Genomic DNA, 18,545 nt, shown 5'->3' on the forward strand with positions numbered 1-18,545 from the left:
TTTACACGACTTTTTCAATTCCAGGAATGAAGTAGATTGCTATCTCTTTCCTGTGATTTTGATTTTTTTTTTTTTTTGTCTGTAGTTCACATTTTCTTCTACAGAAAGTTTTTCCATGAAATGTAAACTAGTACAAACACTAGTACAACCACTACGGAAAACAGTGTGGAGATTCCTTAAACAACTAAAAGTAGATCTACCATTTGATCCAGCAATCCCACTACGGGTCATCTACCCAGAGGAAAATAAGTCATTATACGAAAAAGATACTTGCTCATGCGTGTTTATAGCCGCACAATTTGCAACTGGAAAAATATGGAACCAGCCAGGCACAGTGGCTCATGCCTGTAATCCCAGCACTTTGGGAGGCCAAGGCGGGTGAATCACGAGGTCAGGAGTTCAAGACTAGCCTGGCCAAGATGGTGAAACCCCGTCTCTACTAAAAATACAAAAATTAGCTGGGCATGGTGGCACATGCCTGTAATCCCAGCTACTCAGGAGGCTGAGGCAGAGAATTGCTTGAACCTGGGAGGCGGAGGTTGCAGTGAGCTGAGATGGCGCCACTGCACTCCAGACTGGGCAACAGAGCAAGACTCCATCTCAAAAAAAAAGAAAAAGAAAATGTGAGATATATACCATGGAAAAATACTATTCAGCCATAAAAAGGAATGAAATAATGGCATTCTCAGCAACCTGGCCAGTTTTAACGTCCTAATGCCCAAAGGTTCTCTTTCTCTCTTTCAAGCCCAGCTATGTGTTTCTGATTACATTATTTATACAGGGTATCAAAGTGTTTGTAGCAGGAAGGCAGTTGGTGATAGTTCACCAAGATGCAGAAACCCAATCTCCAGTTGGTGCTTCTCAGAAGTGCTAACAAGACAGAGTTTGCAACAGAATGTAAATCTCATACTGTTTCCCTTATACACATAGTCTTAAGGGTTTTTTAAGTGTCAGCTCATCTAAAAGGCATGTTTAATAATGTGATTGTTTTACATTCTTATGCAAGCTCCTTATATCGACAGTTCATAGACTACACTTTGAGTAGCAAAGTGTGGCTACTTTGATGGCTAATTGTATAGAAGAAATAGTATTTCTATCCTGAGCAATTCCATGCGGTTTAAGAGTTGTCCATGTGTAGAGAAGCAATTAGTAAATATTTCCTTATAACTTAATGCTCTGTGAAGTATAATAGATGAACTGTTCCTCGGATGGGATAAATCCAAAATAAGCTGTTATCAACTGAAAGCAAGATGCATCTTCTACATAATACTTCTAGTTAGGAGTGCAGGATCTGATACTCTCAAACCTTTCCCTCCACGATTTTCAATCTCCTATCCTATCAAAGATGAAATTCCACTCATTACAGTTAGAGTGAGGTAATTTTTTTAAAATTATCTACAATGAAATCATTTGCCAAAGTGACTTTTAAAATGCACCAAACAATTTAATTTATCTTTACTGGTTTAGAGAAATAATTTGAAAAATTTCTAGGTACTCTTTTTTAAAATTAAGAAAAGGAAACAATTTAATTAAATAAATACAAAAAAGTTTTACATATTCCCGATTTTTCAACTAGCTACAAAAAGCATGGGTTATTCTTATTAGAAAACAAAACTATTACAAAAATTTTAAATAAATAAATAGCTGCCATAAAATTTCAACAATATATAGTCAACTAGTTCTGTGTTATGGTCAGTTAATAGAAAGATAGCAGGAATGATGATATGAGCAAAAGTAAACAGAACAAAGAAGAAAAAAGATAGGAAAAAGAAAGACAGTGAGAAGAGAAAAATAAAGACAAAGAAAGTGCTTTATTGAATGAGCTAATTACGTGAGATCACCAAGAGGAACATCCTCTAATGAGGCGCTGTGATGAGAACAACATCTGATGCTGTCATTGTCCTGGTGTCTTCCTCACCCGGGCGTAAAGGAGATGCCCAAGCTCTGTACACGAAGGCATCGTCGGCAAGCTCTCTTCTCCGACACTCCACCGGAAGGATCATCCTGGCCTGGATGGATCGCAGCTCACTCCACCTGAGGGCCCCCAGCTGGAGGGACCGGAGAACACTGGCGTCTGGCAGCCCTGTTTCCACCCCTACCAAGAAGGCTCAAAGATGATGGTCAGCTCAGGCTTTTCTTCTTGAAGTGTTTCTAACGCACTTTTTGTCTCATAATTGAAATACATTTCAGACAACCTGTAAAAGCAAATAGAAAGCCTGGGTTGCACTCTTCAGATAACTCTTTCAGAATCGTTAACCTTAAAAGTCTCATCTCTTCATTTCCCTAAACTCCACACACTTCTAAAATGTAAAAAAAAAAAAAAAAAAAAAAAAAGAGGGACCACAACTCCCAGAGTGCTCCGCGTCCTCGCCGCTGTCGCCGCCGCCGCCGAGACCAAGATGGCCGCGAGACTCGGCGCCTTCTTCAAGAATGTCTGGGCCAAGGAGCCAGTGCTCGTCGTGTCCTTAGTCATCGGGAGCCTCGCTGTAATTCTGCCCCCGTTCAGCCCCTACACCAACTACTCCACGATCAACGAGGCCACGCCCTACAACTATCCAGTGCCCGTCCGCGATGATGGGAACACGCCTGACGTGCCCAGCCACCCCCAGACCCCCAGGGCCCCAGCCTGGAGTGGCTGAAGAAACTGTGAGCACCTCCAATGACAGAGGAGGCCCCTCCCACGGCTCCCAATAAAATGTGAAAAAAAAGAAAAAAAGCTCTAAGTTCCCAATGTGGTTCCTGTTATATTTTTAACTATCTAGTTGAGAAAATTGTAAGCATACATAAAAGTATAGAAAATAGTATAATGAACCCCCGTGTCCATTACCCAAGTTCGACAATTAAACAGGTCATGTCAACTTGTTTCTTCTTTTGCCCACCCACTCCTCCCACCCATGGATTACTTTAAATACTGCATTTAATGCATCTATCAATAATTCACTTTGTGACACTAAAATATAATTACAATATCACTATCACACCAAAATTGTTTAACAATAATTTCTTAGTATCACTGTATGTCCAGTCAGCATTTACACTTCCTCAACTGTCTTGTAAATTTTTTTACCTTATGTTCATTTAGTCACTAACCTGATGAATTCTACACGTTGCATTTGCCCAGGATGCCTCTCACATCTTCGATGTAAGTTCTTCCTCCTCTTTAATAAAGTTTCCCTTGCAACTTAACTAATAAATCCACCCATTTGTCCTGCACCATTTCTAACCATCTCAATTTGGTGGTGTTATATACTGAATGTTTGTCTTCCTTAACAATTCCCATGATGAAGCCCGAACCCCTAACGTGACGGTACTTAAAGGTGAGGCCCTTGAGAGGTAGTTAGAGTTAGATGAAGTTGTGAGGGTGGGGCCCTCAGGATGGGGTGAGTGCCCTTACAGGAGAGATATCAGAGAGTTTGTTCTTTCTCCCTTGTCTTCTCTCCCTTGCCTCCCCTCCCTCCATGCAATCACATAGCAAGAAGGTAGCCATCTGCAAGTCAGGAAGAGGACTCTCACCAGAAACCAAATTCATCAGAGACTTGATTTTGGACTTTCTAGCCTCCAGTATTGTGAGATAATAAATCTGTGTTTGAGTCACACAGTCTAGAGCAGCTTGTTATCGCAGCCTGAGAAAATGGGTTGATTGCATTCATGGATTCTTCAATCTATTTTGAGCCTGTCCCTCAGCCTGGGTCTGGAATGTCCCTCAAGGCTAGGTCAGTGATGCTACATGTAGCAGTGTCCCCAGCTTTGACCTGACCAATCCTTCGTTTGTTCCCCCATCTCTCTTAGCTCTGGGAACGTTGGCTTGTCCTGCAGCAAACGTGCTCCATTATGTTGGCACAAGGATGCAAGGCTGATTCAAACTTGTATTTATTCAAACCTGCATTCCAACAGGTTCTCAGCCTTGAGATCATTAATATGGACAGAAGTCCCTGGACTAAAGGAATTTGTATTTTGGGAACAGAGATAGATAATAAATAAACAAGAAAATGACATAGCACATAAGATGTCTACACTGCAGAGGAGAATGAGAAGAGAAGAAAAAAGCGCTTCTATTTTCAGTAGAATAGTCAAAGATAGCCTCACAGAGAAGACCTTTAAGCAGAGAATTTAGGAAGGTACAGAGAATAATGCCTGGGATATTGAAGGGGAGAGAGTTCTAGGCCAGAAGAAAAGCAAGTGCAAAAATCCAGAGATGACAGTGTTCTTGCAAAACAGCAAGGAGGTCACTGTACTGGGGCAGAATAAGCAAGGGTTGGGAGAAGCAGAATCTTCAGAAGCAGGAGAGGCTGGATTATGCAGGGCATGGAAGCCATCATGAGTTTCTTGCTCTGATTATGAAAGTGATAAGAAGACGATGTTGGCAAGAGTGATATGATGCGAGTTACGTTTTAGCTGAATCCCTTGTCTGCTAAAATCAGAATAACAGATGCAGGGTGACCTGTCAGAATGCCACCATGACAATCCAGACACCAGGTGATGGTGGCTTGAGCCACGGAAGACGCCGTGGAGCTGAAGTGGTCAGGGAGTGGCCAAGCTGGCAAGGCAGAGCTCACAGGGTGTGCTGACACATTGGACGTGGTTATAAGGAAAAACCACAGACAGACAGAACCAGACATGTTTTGGCCCAAGCAACTTGGAGGAAGTGACCATTGACTGAAATGGGGAAGAATCAGGTTTCTGGTAGAAGAGAATAGCATGGGTGTGGATCTAGATGTGATGTTTGAGAGGTTTATTAAACCTTCAAGAAGAAAGATCAGCCAAGCACGGAGACACAGAATTTATGGACATATAATCTGGAGGCCACAGCACACATATCATGAAGCCAGAAGACCAGATAATTTAAATGAGGGAGAAAGTGTAGGGAAGAAAAATTAGCCCAGCGACTAAGCTCTGAGGATTCAACACATAAGGGTCAGGATGATGAAGAAAAGGCCAGAAAGGAGACTGAGTAGAAGGAGCTAATGAAATAGGAGAAAACCCAGGAGAGCATGTTGGCCTTAAAGCCAAGCAGTGAAAACGTCTTCAGGGAAAAGTGCGATCATCACGGCTGACAGAACCGTGGGACTCGCCAGGAAGCTCTTGCTAAAGAGGAGACGACTACCTCAGTGGTATCACAGAGGTGGGCCAGCAATGTCCTGACACACTGTTGAATTTCATGTAATTTCCCATCTTGCTGTTCCTGGAGCACTCTTTTCCCATTTAGAAATCCTCAGAAACCGCCGGGCATGGAGGCTCACACCTGTAATCCCATCACTTGGGAAGTCCGAGGCGGGCAGATCACGAGGTCATGAGATGGAGACCATCCTGGCTAACACAGTGAAACCCCGTCTCTACTAGAAATACAAAAAATTAGCCGGGTGTGGTGGCAGGCGCCTGTGGTCCCAGCTACTCGGGAGGCTGAGGCAGGAGAATGGGGTGAACCCGGGAGGCAGAGCTTACAGTGAGCCAAGATGCGCCACTGCACTCCAGCCTGGGCGACAAAGCGAGACTCTGTCTCAAGAAAAAAAAAAAAAAGAAATCCTCAGAAACAAAACAACAAGATCCCCACTATGTAAAGACCCTTCCAATTTGGATGACCCATAGACGAGTTCTACGAAGTTCGGTTCCTTGTGTAGAACAGAATCCTCCTTGGCCATGATCGCATGAGGGCTTGTGTTTCTTTGGGGAATATGGGTGAAATCCAGCTTAGCCTTGGTGATTCTAATCATCTCAATGAAGTGGAATGTGTAGTTTAACCCCATATTCTCTATTTTTAAAAATCCACCACAACTGACCCAGGCCCAACCTAATCTTGAGTGGCTGCAAATGAAGCCAGAGCCATCCTGGATTTTGATAACAGTCAACGTTTCCTGAGAACTCAGAGTCCCACCACGGGCATCTCTGCAGAGCACACTCACCCCAGGTTCTGCAGGAGGCAGCTCTGCTGTTTCAGCACTTCACAGAACATCATGACCCCCAGGTCACCCAGGTCATTGTTGCCCAGGCTCAGCTTTCGCAGGCTTTGGCTGGAGGTCAGAAGCGTGGAAAGATCCCAGCAGCAGTGTGACGTGAGGTTGCAGTTGTCTAATCTGCAAAAGGGGGGTGATTTAAAGAAAATGTCCCCTTAACCATCCCCCCAGCTCCCCAAGATCTTAGCATCTTAGCCTGTCTTGTTTCAGGTGAAAAAAAAAAAAAAAGCCCAGGAGCACAGGACTAACTAGCTTGAAGTAGCCTTGTATGCCAGTAATTATTCTTCTCTCTCTTTTTCAAATTAGTAACAGTGATTTGTTCATTGATTTACCAAATTCTGTGCCTTTCCCTACATTTCCATAAAATGTAAGTGTCATACTGCCCTCCTTGTTTTGTGGTACAGAAAACTGTGATGGTAAGGACTCAAATTCCTACCTTTATATCATCTAGAAGGACTCCTCCCAGTCCCATGATCCTGTAACAAGGCAAACACTAAGAAGACACCTCACTTCTAAGATACAGATTATCTTGTGGCCACTCTGCCTAAACGTCCCTCCACCCTTGGCCACCATGTGTTCTCATCGCTGTAATAAGCCAAAGGACTTACTCCAACACCTGAAGCTTGCAGTCAGGGTGCAAGAGTCCCTCACAGAGTAGCTTGATCCCCTTGTCTCCGAGAGTGTTGCCTCGCAGGTAAAGGTGCGTGAGATTCTGATTAGTGCTGAGTACCGAGGACAAAGCTGAACAACAGACTGACGTAAGGCCAGAATTCACCAACCTGTAGAAGAACAGGGAGAAGAGTCCTCAGTACCCAGCTCTTCCCCAACACTGTGCAGCTGCTTCGACTCAGTGCCTTGTCCTCTCTCAGCAGCTGTAGCCTTCAGCTGCAGCCTTCAGCTCAGAGAGCAGGAGCCAGCATCTGGGATATGATCTGGGGAGAGCAAGACCTGCTGTCTCTGGCTGTCACAGGAGACACAAATGATGTCTCAGCAGATGCTTTGCTGTATCAGTCTGACAGAAAGAGCCAAGGCAAACTGAGCCAGTTACCCCATACTCCTCCTCCTCCTCACACAGCTTTCCTCTGGCCAGGAGTGCTCCTCAGCACCACTTCTTCCAGAAAGACATCCCAGTGGTTATCCTCAACTAATAATCCCCATAACACTGCAGACACCTACACTGCAGGGGTCTTTTTTTTTAAGAGAGACAGGAAAAAAAAATCCTCCTCATGGGAAGTCGGTGCTGATTTAAATATCAAAGACAACAGGTGAAAGTCCATTGTGACCTTCTAAGCTGTAGCTAGGGCTGTGACAGGAATACCGCAGGGCCCTTAGCAATTGCCGCCTCCCACCTTCCTGCGCCCCCAAATGCCCCTTTCACATCTTTCTCGCTGCAGCCCTCACCCACATTGGAGAGGTGGGAGGATCACTTGAGTCCAGGAAGTCGAGGCTGCAGTGAGCCATGATTGCGCTGCCACACTCTAGCCTGGGTGACAGAGTGAGACCCTGCCTAAATAAATAAATAAATAAGGCCAGGTGCAGTGGCTTATGCCTGTAATCCCAGCACTTTGGGAGGGTAGATCACGAGGTCAGGCGTTCAAGACCAGCCTGGCCAACATGGTGAAAACCCATCCCTACTAAAAATATAAAAATTAGTCAGGGCGATGGTGGGCACCTGTAATCCCAGCTACTCGGGAGGCTGAGGCAGGAGAATTGCTTGAACCCGGGAGGCAGAGGTTGCAGTGAGCCGAGATCACGCCACTGCCCTTCAGCCTGGGCAACAAAGTGAGACTCTGTCTCAAAAACAAATAAATAAATAGAAAAAGCCAGGCTCTTGCTCTGTCACCCAGGCCGAGTGCACAGCTCACTGCAGTCTTAAAACTCCTGGGCTCAGACAATCCACCCACCTTGGCCTCCCAAAGTGCTGGGATTACAGGCATGAGCCACTGTGCCTGACCCAGAGACCAGTCTTATTTGATTAGTATATCAACCTGGCAAGGAAGGAGTGCAGCTAAAACTATTACATACATTTTACAAATTAGAAATCTAAGGCTTATAAAAATTACATGTTTCTCTCAAGGCCACAGAGCAGGTGTGTGGTGGGGAGGGATCCAGACCTGGACTTTCCACCTTTTAGTCTCATCTTCTCCCCACGGCCCTTTCTGTCCACCTCTCTCTTCCTTCTGCACAGCAAAAGGCCTCTTAGAGCATAAAACCCAAAAAATGCATCAATCTCAATGGAATTAAGAGTTTTGATGTACTATTCTTGAGTCAAATCAAGCCCATTCTATCACCCAGGAAGAGCATAAGAGCTCTAAAATCACTGGTGGTGTAATTCCTAGGAGCACAGATGCTTCTATTCCATGAAGCCAGGAATAGCTCAGGTGACTGCCTCCTTCCTGCCAGAGTCCTTGGTAATGGCATATTTTTTAAGCTCTTTGGTGTCTATGAGGCAGGAAAAATAGAAATACAGAAAAAGTTTATTCAGACAGTAAAGCATGAACAAATGACGAGCAGGAAAAAGTGATTATCTACCCACTGGTTTCTATCTTCCCAATTAAGGAAGAGTCAAATTGAAAAGACACAGTAAGTAAGACTAATAGGGAAATGAAGCCCAAGAGAGACAGACAAAAACAAAGCAAGTTTTGAGTGGCTTCTACTAAGCTCTTGTCCCCGGTAAGAATTCTATCAGAGGGTTGTTGTTAATGAACGTGCAGAAGCGATTAGTAGGATTCCTGGCAAAGGCCAGGGACATTCTAGTAGAATGGGGATGGTCTTCAAAGAGGAAAAGAGAAAATATTTTTAAAATTATGTAATTAAAGTTATGCAGGCTTTACCACTATTTCCAAAAAGGAGTAGAATGGATTATTCAACAGATGTTTGGGGAGCACTACACAGTAGTAGTAGTAGCAGAAGTTGCAACAGACGGTGTAGTTTTGTTAAGAAAACATCATATCCAAATTGTGAAAATGCGGTAACTATTAAGCAATAGTTACACTGAACACATAATAAAATGTTTAAAGAATCAAACAACCATGTCCCACGAACCAATCCTTGGATTAGAGGAATGTGATTGACATAACATCTTGATTTCAACCAATCCACCTAACTGAGCTCTACATTTACCAAGCACAGATATCTTGCCATGTACTGTATTAAGTTAATTGGTTGGGGATTTTTATTTATTAACTACCTGCCTATGTCACAGAAATGTCTCATAATGAAAACTGAATCCCAGTGCTTTGGGAGGCCAAGGTGGGAGGACCACTTGAGGCCAGGAGTTTGAGACCAGCCTGGGCAACATAGCAAGACCCTGTCTCTACAAAAAAATTTTAAACATTACCCAGGCATGGTGGTACACACCTGTAGTCCTAGCTAGTCAGAAGGCTGAGGCAGGAAGATTGCTTGAGCCCAGGAGAGTTCAAGGCTACAGTGAGCTATGATCCTACCACTGCACTCCAGGCTGAGCCACAGAACAAAACCCTGTCTTAAAAAAAGAAAAGAAAAGAAAGGAAAATAAAGGAAAGGAAAGGAAATGGGAAAGGGGAAAGGGAAAGGAGGGGAGGGGAGAAGAAGGGAAGGGAGAAAGAAAGAGAGAGAAAGAAAAGAAAGAAAGAAAGAAAGGGAAAAGAAACAAAGAGGAGGAGGAAGAAGGAAGGAAGGAAGGAATCTGAAGAAGAAGATCAAACATTTTTTGAGTATTTATTGTGTGCTTGACATGGATGATGACTTTAAATAGCATTATCTCATTGAATGATCACAACCTCAAGATGGGAATGTTATTTTTATCCCTGCTTTTAAATGGACAAAATGAGGATCACAGTAATTAAAAAATAAGTAGGAGCTTCTTAGATGGATAGTAGAAAGTGGGAAAGTGGGGGTAACCTTCCAGGCAAAAGGAAAAGAGTAGCAAGAATAAGGAAGATTAAAAGAACCACCAAGATGTTTCAAAACTAATTCATAGCTGGGCACAGTGATGTCCACCTATAGTCCCAGCTACTTGGGCGGCTGAGACAGGAGGATTGCTTGACCCCAGGAGTTCAGATGAGATCAGGCACTGTGGGTAGTATGGCTGTAGATGAACCCAGGAATTCAAATTCAGCCTGAGCAACATAGCAAGTCCCCATCTCTAAAACAGCAAAATAAAACTCATCCAATATGACTCAAAATGTGGTGCAAGGTATGGCAGGAGAGAGGGCAGTATCAGGGACAGCCTTGTGTGCCAAGCTAAGATGTCACTCTGACTACAGAGAAGAACTTTTGAAGGTTTTTGAACAAAGGGTCAATATTTTCAAATTTGCATTTTAAAAAGTTCCCTCTGGTGTAGTGATGAGTGGTAGAGGGAACCGAAAGCAGAGCATTTAGGACCGTCCCCTGTTTACTCACTCGGCAGCCTCCTGGAAAGCCCCACTATTCAATGAGGCAGGAAGAAGAGGGCAGGAGCAGGTCAGAGAACGGGGGTGGAAGGTGGGGTATGATAATTAAACCAATGTTGCAAATGCTCAGCATGTGTGACCCTTGAGCAGTATTGAGACAGGCAGTACACAATATGCAGCCAGAGATGAGGACCTAAAGTTCAAGAGAAAAAAATGTGGCTATACCTAACACATAGGCTATACCTAACACACAGCCACATGTGTGGCTATACCTAACATATAAAATGCATAAAAGTTTTGACCGATTAATGCCACTTATAGATATCTATCTCAAAGCAAATACACATGCATAAAACTATATATACAAATGTGCTTTTTGCAGAGTTGTTTGTAATAGTGGAAAAGAACAGTTATCCCAAAATGCATGATTTGATGAAATAAATTATGGTAAAGCACACTATGGGATATTATGCCCCAATCGATAGATCTACACAAATCAGCATGGAAATTTATCCATGATAAATGAAAAAAGGATATCACAGAAAAATATTTATATTATGGTTCTAGTTTCAATAGATAGGGTGTTATGGATTGAATTGTTTCCTCTAAGACTTTATATGTGGAAGTCCTAGGCCCAAGTACTTCAGATTGTGACCTTATTTGGTGATACGGTTACTGAAAATGTAATTAGTTAAGATCAGGTCGTTATGAATCTAACATGAGTTGTGTTCTTTCACAGGGAAACTTGGGACATGGAGAAAGACGCACACAGACACAGGGAAGACACCACATAGAGATAAAGGCAATGGTGTGGGAAAGGCATCTACAGGCCAAGGAATGGCAAAATATGTTCAGCAAGATGACATTCCACCAGAAGCCAAAGAGAAGCATGAACAGATTCCCCACAGCCCTCAGAAGGACCCAGCCTGCTAGCATCTTAATCTCACACTTCTGGCCTCCAGAACTGAGGGACAATAAATTTCTGTTGTTTAAGCTGCTCTGTTTGTGATACTTTATTACAGCAGCTCTAACAGACTAGGCATTTAAAACACTACGTAACAATGTATTACAAATGCAACATGAAAATCACATAGGTCTTCATTCACATTACTGATATAAATACCACCCAGATCAGCATATACAGGAAATCCATTTGTCCAAAATTAGCAACCAATATATGTTCACGAAGCTCTGATACTCCCTTGGATGGATGGATGGATTGACGGATGGACAATAGAGGGATGGATGATGGATGGATGGATGGATGGATGGATGGATGGATGGACAGATGAATGGATTATATAACAATCTATTGTATTAAAAAAAAGTCTGGATGGTTGTTCATCAGACTATTGTAAATGGCTCTCTCAGAAGAGGGCTGAGAAGGAGCTTTCACTTACCACTTTGTCTGTACTATGATATGTTTACACCAAGCATGTGTTACTTTTCTAATAAAAAGTTTGTGAATGATATCTGGGCTTGAGACCTACTGTTGTTGAAATTGAGAGGTATATGAGAATTCTCAGGGAGTTTAGAAACATTTAGTAACAACAACAAAAAAAAAGGTAAACTAGGCAGGGTGTGTGGCTCACGCATGTAATCCCAGCACTTTGGGAGGCCAAGGCAGGCAGATCACCTGAGGTCAGAAATTCGAGACCAGCCTGGCAAACATGGTGAAACCCCTTATCTACTAAAACTACAAAAATTAGCCAGGCATGGCAGTGCACACCTGTAGTCCCAGCTACTCAGAAGGCTGAGGCGGGAGAATTGTTGGAACCCGGGAGGCGGAGGTTGCAGTGAGCCAAGATTGCACCACTGCATTTTAGCCTGGGTGACAGAGTAAGAGTCCATCTCAAAAAAAAAAACAACAACTAAATCAGTTGTGAAATCCCCAGACCACAGGAAGAGAAGCCAATGCAGGATCCAGGGAGGGGGAAGCTATAACATTAGCAGGAAAGACTAAGCAATGACCTAAAAATAAGAGAGAAGAAGGCTTCCAAAGAGGAAGAGAGAAATGAATTAAAGGCAGCAGATGTCAACTAAAGTAAGGACTGGGAAGGACCTGTATGACCTGTAAGGACCCAGCCTGCTGATGCCTCAGTCTCAGACTCTGGCCTCTGGAACTGAGAGGCAATAAACTCTTGCTGTTTAGGCCGCTCTGTTTGTGACACTTTATTACAGCAGTTCTACCAGGTTAGGTATTGACAATAGTAACTACATAGAGTGTATTACAGATGCATCAGGCACATTTGTAATTGGCTTGTCATTTGGAATTTGGAACCAGGATCACTGAGAGTCACCTGAGCACCTGTGCCTGGGCCTCTTTGGTTCCATCTGCTTTGCCTGGAGGGCTCTTCTGGCTCCTTCACAGCCCATCCCACACTTCACTTAGCACCTGCTCCAATGTCACCCGCTCAGAGAGGCACTCGCCAAATCTGAGCAGAGAAGCACCCCTCGCTGTCACTCCAGTTTTTCTTATAGCTCTTATACACATGGTATAATATTGTTTAGCTTGTCTATTATCTGTTATCATTTCCCTAAAAGAATGGTTGTGAAAACAGGATTTTGGTCTGTTTTACTCACTGCTACTGTCAGTGCCCACCACAAAGCCCCCAGAGGGCCTGCAAAATAAAGGGACCAAATCATGTCTGTTGAACAAACCTAGACAAGCAGAAGTCAAATTGCCAAGGAAGAGTAATATTCTAAGGCAATTTGCTAAGGAAGGGTAATACCCTATGGCAAGGAAATGAAGGCACTGCAGGAAGACTTCACAGAAAGAGATATGGTCACATCTGAGGACTGGCTGATGGGAGAGGTCCAAGGAAGTAACAGAGCTTTGTGAACAGATATTGGTTGTTAATTATGTATTAATGGATTACTCCTCTTGGAAGACCTTTCCTGCTATATTTTGTCTTGAATGCTGATCTGGCTGGTATATATATTAATAATGTGAATGAATGAAGACCTATACAATTGCTTATTGTATTTGTAGATATTATTGACAGAATGAAGATCCAAAACTGCCTAGTCAATGGGTCAAAAGATAGGTAAGATGAGGTTTAGCAAAGCTAAATTGGAGGTCCCACCCTTAGGCTGAGAGCCAGATGAAGAAGCCCTGTAGAGAGCCCATTAGCAACATCTCTTAAGGTAATGCACTGGGAATTAAGGCAGTGGCTTGGGGGGTCACAGATGTTTGTCTACACTGAGTTCCACTACCTTCTCTCTGAGTGTCCTTGGACAAGGGTACGAGGCTCCCTGAATTTTATTTTCTCCTCTTTAAATTGGAGACACAGATACCGCACCCTATAGCATCTTTCTGGAGCCAACTGAGAAAATCCATGTAAGAATATGAAAGAGCAGGTGATACAGGGAAAGCGATACAGGAAAGTGGTACAGGGAAAGTGCATGATTATTAGTGGGTATTCTCTACTACTGTTTACTGCAGAATTCCAACATGAACCAAAAGGCTTATATGACTGCCAAAAAACAAGGAAATCAGAGGTTCCACCAGTGAAACCATAGTTCTCTGCAACAGGAGGTAAAACATCCACCATGCATCATCAGGTCTGTACACCACATTTCAAAGACAGACACTAACAAACCAGCCTGTGTACCTGGGAGAGCATGGCTACATAGGTGAAGGTGCTGAGCCATGACACTGTTGAGGATATAGAGGCTACAGTGTAAGAGCCCCTCCTAGCGTAGAGGCTGCAGTGTAAGAGCCCTCTCCTAGTGTAGAGGCTGCAGGGTAAGAGCCCCCTCCTAGCGTAGAGGCTGCAGGGTAAGAGCCCTCTCCTGGTGTAGAGGCTGCAGGGTAAGAGCCCTCTCCTGGTGTAGAGGCTGCAGGGTAAGAGCCCTCTCCTGGTGTAGAGGCTGCAGGGTAAGAGCCCTCTCCTGGTGTAGAGGCTGCAGGGTAAGAGCCCTCTCCTGGTGTAGAGGCTGCAGGGTAAGAGCCCTCTCCTGGTGTAGAGGCTGCAGGGTAAGAGCCCTCTCCTGGTGTAGAGGCTGCAGGGTAAGAGCCCTCTCCTGGTGTAGAGGCTGCAGGGTAAGAGCCCTCTCCTGGTGTAGAGGCTGCAGGGTAAGAGCCCTCTCCTGGTGTAGAGGCTGCAGGGTAAGAGCCCTCTCCTGGTGTAGAGGCTGCAGGGTAAGAGCCCTCTCCTGGTGTAGAGGCGGCAGTGTAAGAGCTCTCTCCTGGTGTAGAGGCTGCAGGGTAAGAGCTCTCTCCTAGTGTAGAGGCTGCAGGGTAAGAGCTCTCTCCTAGTGTAGAGGCTGCAGGGTAAGAGCCCTCTCCTAGTGTAGAGGTGGCAGTGTAAGAGCTCTCTCCTAGTGTAGATGCGGCAGGGTAAGAGCTCTCTCCTAGTATAGAGGCTGCAAGGTAAGAGCTCTCTCCTAGTGTAGAAGCTGCAGGGTAAGAGCCCTCTCCTAGTGTAGAGGCTGCAGGGTAAGAGCCCTCTCCTAGTGTAGAGGCAGCAGTGTAAGAGCTCTCTCCTAGTGTAGAGGCTGCAGGGTAAGAGCTCTTTCCTAGTGTAGAGGCTGCACACGCTGTGCGATAACTTGCATGCTTGCAAGCATGCACGCATAAAATGGGTGACTATTCATGTGAGTGTCTTGGAAGCAAGTTTTTCCCTCAACAGGCAATTGGGCTGCACCATCTCTAAGGTTTCTTCCAACACTAAGAAACTCTAGTTCTATAATCATAAATTAGCACAAATTATCTTATTAGCAGTAGTATACATTATATGCATCCAGTCCTTCAAACCATTTCTGATGTTTTTACCTCCTTATTCTACCTTCAGCTCGCCTGACCAAAGTAACCCCCATCCACATTTTCCAAATAATTCACCTCTGAAAAGAAGTTACTTTTCTGCTAAGACACCCATGAAGACTTACCCCAGTTTCTGCAGGTTACATCGTGGATTCTTGGCTTTTTCACATAAAATTGTGACTCCTGAGTCTCCCAGGGCATTTTCCCCCATGTAGAGTCTGGTCAGGGAATGGCTGGTGCTCAATACTGATGCAAGATCCTGACAACATGCTGATGTGAGGCAGCAGCTGACCAACCTTCCATAAAGATGGCAGAGTGTCAGTCATGTCTCTCACCCACGCTCCACCATGGACAAGGAGGCACCCGTACCTGTCACTGCCTCTACTCCAGTTTACACATGGAAAGGGAGTGGACACAAGCTCTAAGTACACTTCTGATTTCCTTTTCCATTTGGTGGAATAACAAGTAAGCATTCTCCAAGCTCGCACCAATACTACATCTTCCCAGCTCCCTACATTCAGCTTTATTGTGGTAAAATACATGTAAAATAAAATTTACCATTTTAACCATGTTTAAGTGCACAATTAATGGCCTTAAGCACATTCACATTGTTGTGCAACCATCACTACCACTGTCTCCAGAACTCCTTTCATCTTGCAGAACTGAAACTCCATAACCATTAAACAACGTCTTCCCATTCCCCGCTCTCCCATTGCCTGCAACCACCTTTCTTTCTGTGTCTATGAATCTGACTATTCTAGGCACCTCCTATAAGGACAATCACAGAGTATTTGCCCTTTCGAGTCTAGCTTATCTTACTTAGCATAACGTCCCCAAGGCTCACCCATGTTGTAGTGTGTACTAGAATTCCTTTTAAAGCTAAATGCACATATATAGCACTTTTCAACACCCTTCATCCGTTGAAGGACGTTTGGTTATTTCCACATTTTGTCTATTGCTAATAGTGTTGCTATGGACATGGGTGTACAAATAATATGTTTGAGTTCGTGCCTTCTTTTTTTTTTTTTTTTTTTTAACTCTTCCTCTGTCACCCAGGTGGGAGTGCAGTGACGGGATCTTGACTCACTGCAACCTCCGCCTCCCAGGTTCAAACGATTCTCTTGCCTCCACCCTGAGTAACTGGGATTACAGCATGCGCCACCATGCCTGGCTAATTTTTGTATTTTGGGTAGAGACAAGGTTTTACTGTGATGGCCAGGCTAGTCTTGAACTCCTGACCTCAAGTGATCCACCTGCCTCAGCCTCCCAAAATGCTGGGATTACAGGTGTGAGCCACCGCTCCCAGCTGAGTTCCTGCTTTGAACTCTTTTGTGGATATACCCAGGAGTGGAAACGCTGGCTCCAATAGTAATTCTATATTTATTTTTTAGGAATTGCCATGCTGTTTTCCATAGTGGCTGCGTCATTTACATTCCCACCAGCAACACACAATGGCTTCCATTTCTCCGCATCCATGCCAATACTTGTTGTTTTCTAGTTTTCTTGCTTTTGTTTGATAATAGCCATCCTAATGGATGAGAATTGGCCCTTCCATTCTTAAGTGTTTTTTTCTCTCCTTCAAAATGCAAGTCTCCCAGAAGCATTCAGGGAAGGGCTGCATACAACTTCGAGGGTCTGCATTGCTTTAGCACCATTTTTCTTATACAATATGAGGACCCAGGGCTTGTCATGAAGTTCTAAAACTCCTCTAAAGCAATGCATTACACTGCTTTGTTTTTTCTTTTTCTCAGCTAGGCAGTAGGCACCCTAAAGGCAGACATCTTCTTTTTGTTATTATTTATGCTCCTTGTCAGGGTTGAGTGTGTGGCTTTCCCCACAACAAACACTAACTGACCGAAATGCTAGACACCCAGAGACAAGCACACGCAGTCACCTGAGCCGCCAAGGCCATTCTCACTGAAACCCCAGCCCACCGGGCCTCACTGAAGCCAGAGTTCACAGCATGCCTCACTGGCAGAGCTTCCTCAGGGGAACGGGCTCAACTCACCAGAGCTTCTTCAGATTGCACAACAGGTGCTTCAGTCCCACACACAGAAGTCTGATCCCGAAGTCCCCAAGGGCATTGTCGCTCAGGTCCAGCTCCACCAGCTTCTGGTTGCTGCTGAGGACCAAGGAGATGTCGAAGCAGCACTCATGCGAGAGGCCGCAGCGCCCCAACCTTCATGCCAAGAACAGAGGCAGAAAGCATCAAAACACATTTGATCAGAGAGCTCCGGAATACAGAAAGCATCAGAACACACATGACCAGAGAGCTCAGGAATACAGAAAGCATCAGAACACATCTGATCGGAGAGCTCCGGAATACAGAAAGCGTCAGAACACATCTGATCAGAGAGCTCTGGAATACAGAAAGGATCAGAACACACCTGACCAGAGAGCTCCGGAATACAGAAAGCACCAGAACACATTTGATCAGAGAGCTCCGGAATACAGAAAGCATCAGAACACACCTGACCAGAGAGCTCATTTGATCAGAGAGCTCCGGAATACAGAAAGCATCAGAACACACCTGACCAGAGAGCTCCGGAATAGAGAAAGCATCAGAACACATCTGACCAGAGAGCTCCGGAATACAGAAAGCATCAGAACACATCTGACCAGAGAGCTCCGGAATACAGAAAGCATCAGAACACATCTGATCAGAGAGCTCCAGAATAGAGAAAGCATCAGAACACACCTGACCAGAGAGCTCCGGAATACAGAAAGCATCAGAACACATCTGACCAGAGAGCTCCGGAATACAGAAAGCATCAGAACACATCTGACCAGAGAGCTCCGGAATAGAGAAAGCATCAGAACACACCTGACCAGAGAGCTCTGGAATACAGGAAGCATCAGAACACATCTGACCAGAGAGCTCCAGAATACAGAAGGCATCAGAACACATCTGACCAGAGAGGTCCGGAATAGAGAAGGCATCAGAACACACCTGACCAGAGAGCTCCGGAATACAGGAAGCATCAGAACACATCTGACCAGAGAGCTCCGGAATAGAGAAAGCATCAGAACATACCTGATCAGAGAGCTCCAGAATAGAGAAAGCATCAGAACACATCTGACCAGAGAGCTCCAGAATACAGGAAGCATCAGAACACATCTGACCAGAGAGCTCCAGAATACAGAAGGCATCAGAACACACCTGATCAGAGAGCTCCAGAATAGAGAAAGCATCAGAACACACCTGACCAGACAGCTCCAGAATACAGGAAGCATCAGCACACACCTGACCAGAGAGCTCCGGAATAGAGAAAGCATCAGAACACACCTGACAAGAGAGCTCCGGAATAGAGAAGGCATCAGAACACACCTGACCAGAGAGCTCCGGAATAGAGAAAGCATCAGAACACACCTGATCAGAGAGCTCCAGAATAGAGAAAGCATCAGAACACATCTGACCAGAGAGCTCCAGAATACAGGAAGCATCAGAACACATCT

The 18,545-nt window shown here is 44.5% G+C and overlaps 2 protein-coding genes across 4 annotated transcripts in view; one reads left to right on the top strand and one right to left on the bottom strand.

The window, feature by feature from the left end:
* Window positions 1-56: 56 nt before the first annotated feature.
* NLRP3 (NLR family pyrin domain containing 3) overlaps window positions 57-18,545 on the bottom strand; it is a 36,307-nt gene continuing 17,818 nt past the window's right edge. For all 3 annotated transcript variants that reach the window (XM_054560798.2, XM_024254354.3, XM_054560797.2), the window contains 5 exons: window positions 17,098-17,268; window positions 15,215-15,385; window positions 6,560-6,730; window positions 5,901-6,071; window positions 57-2,195 (listed from right to left, as the gene is read on the bottom strand). In XM_054560798.2, the coding sequence (XP_054416773.1) occupies window positions 2,096-2,195; window positions 5,901-6,071; window positions 6,560-6,730; window positions 15,215-15,385; window positions 17,098-17,268 (784 nt within the window). In that variant the 3' untranslated portion in view covers window positions 57-2,095. The remainder of the gene's footprint in view (window positions 2,196-5,900; window positions 6,072-6,559; window positions 6,731-15,214; window positions 15,386-17,097; window positions 17,269-18,545) is intronic.
* LOC103889157 (NADH dehydrogenase [ubiquinone] 1 alpha subcomplex subunit 3-like) lies at window positions 2,347-2,778 on the top strand. Its single transcript, XM_054560799.1, has one exon. The coding sequence runs from the start codon at window positions 2,400-2,402 to the stop codon at window positions 2,637-2,639; it is 240 nt and encodes a 79-aa protein (XP_054416774.1). The 5' UTR covers window positions 2,347-2,399; the 3' UTR covers window positions 2,640-2,778.

The sequence above is a fragment of the Pongo abelii genome, chromosome 1 (assembly GCF_028885655.2).
Source record: "Pongo abelii isolate AG06213 chromosome 1, NHGRI_mPonAbe1-v2.0_pri, whole genome shotgun sequence".
In the NCBI taxonomy this organism is placed as follows: Eukaryota; Metazoa; Chordata; class Mammalia; order Primates; family Hominidae; genus Pongo; species Pongo abelii.

What these genes read in the sequence shown, in the direction of transcription:
- LOC103889157 (XM_054560799.1), top strand. Translation starts at nt 2,400, where the DNA reads ATGGCCGCGAGACTCGGCGCCTTCTTCAAGAATGTCTGGGCCAAGGAG.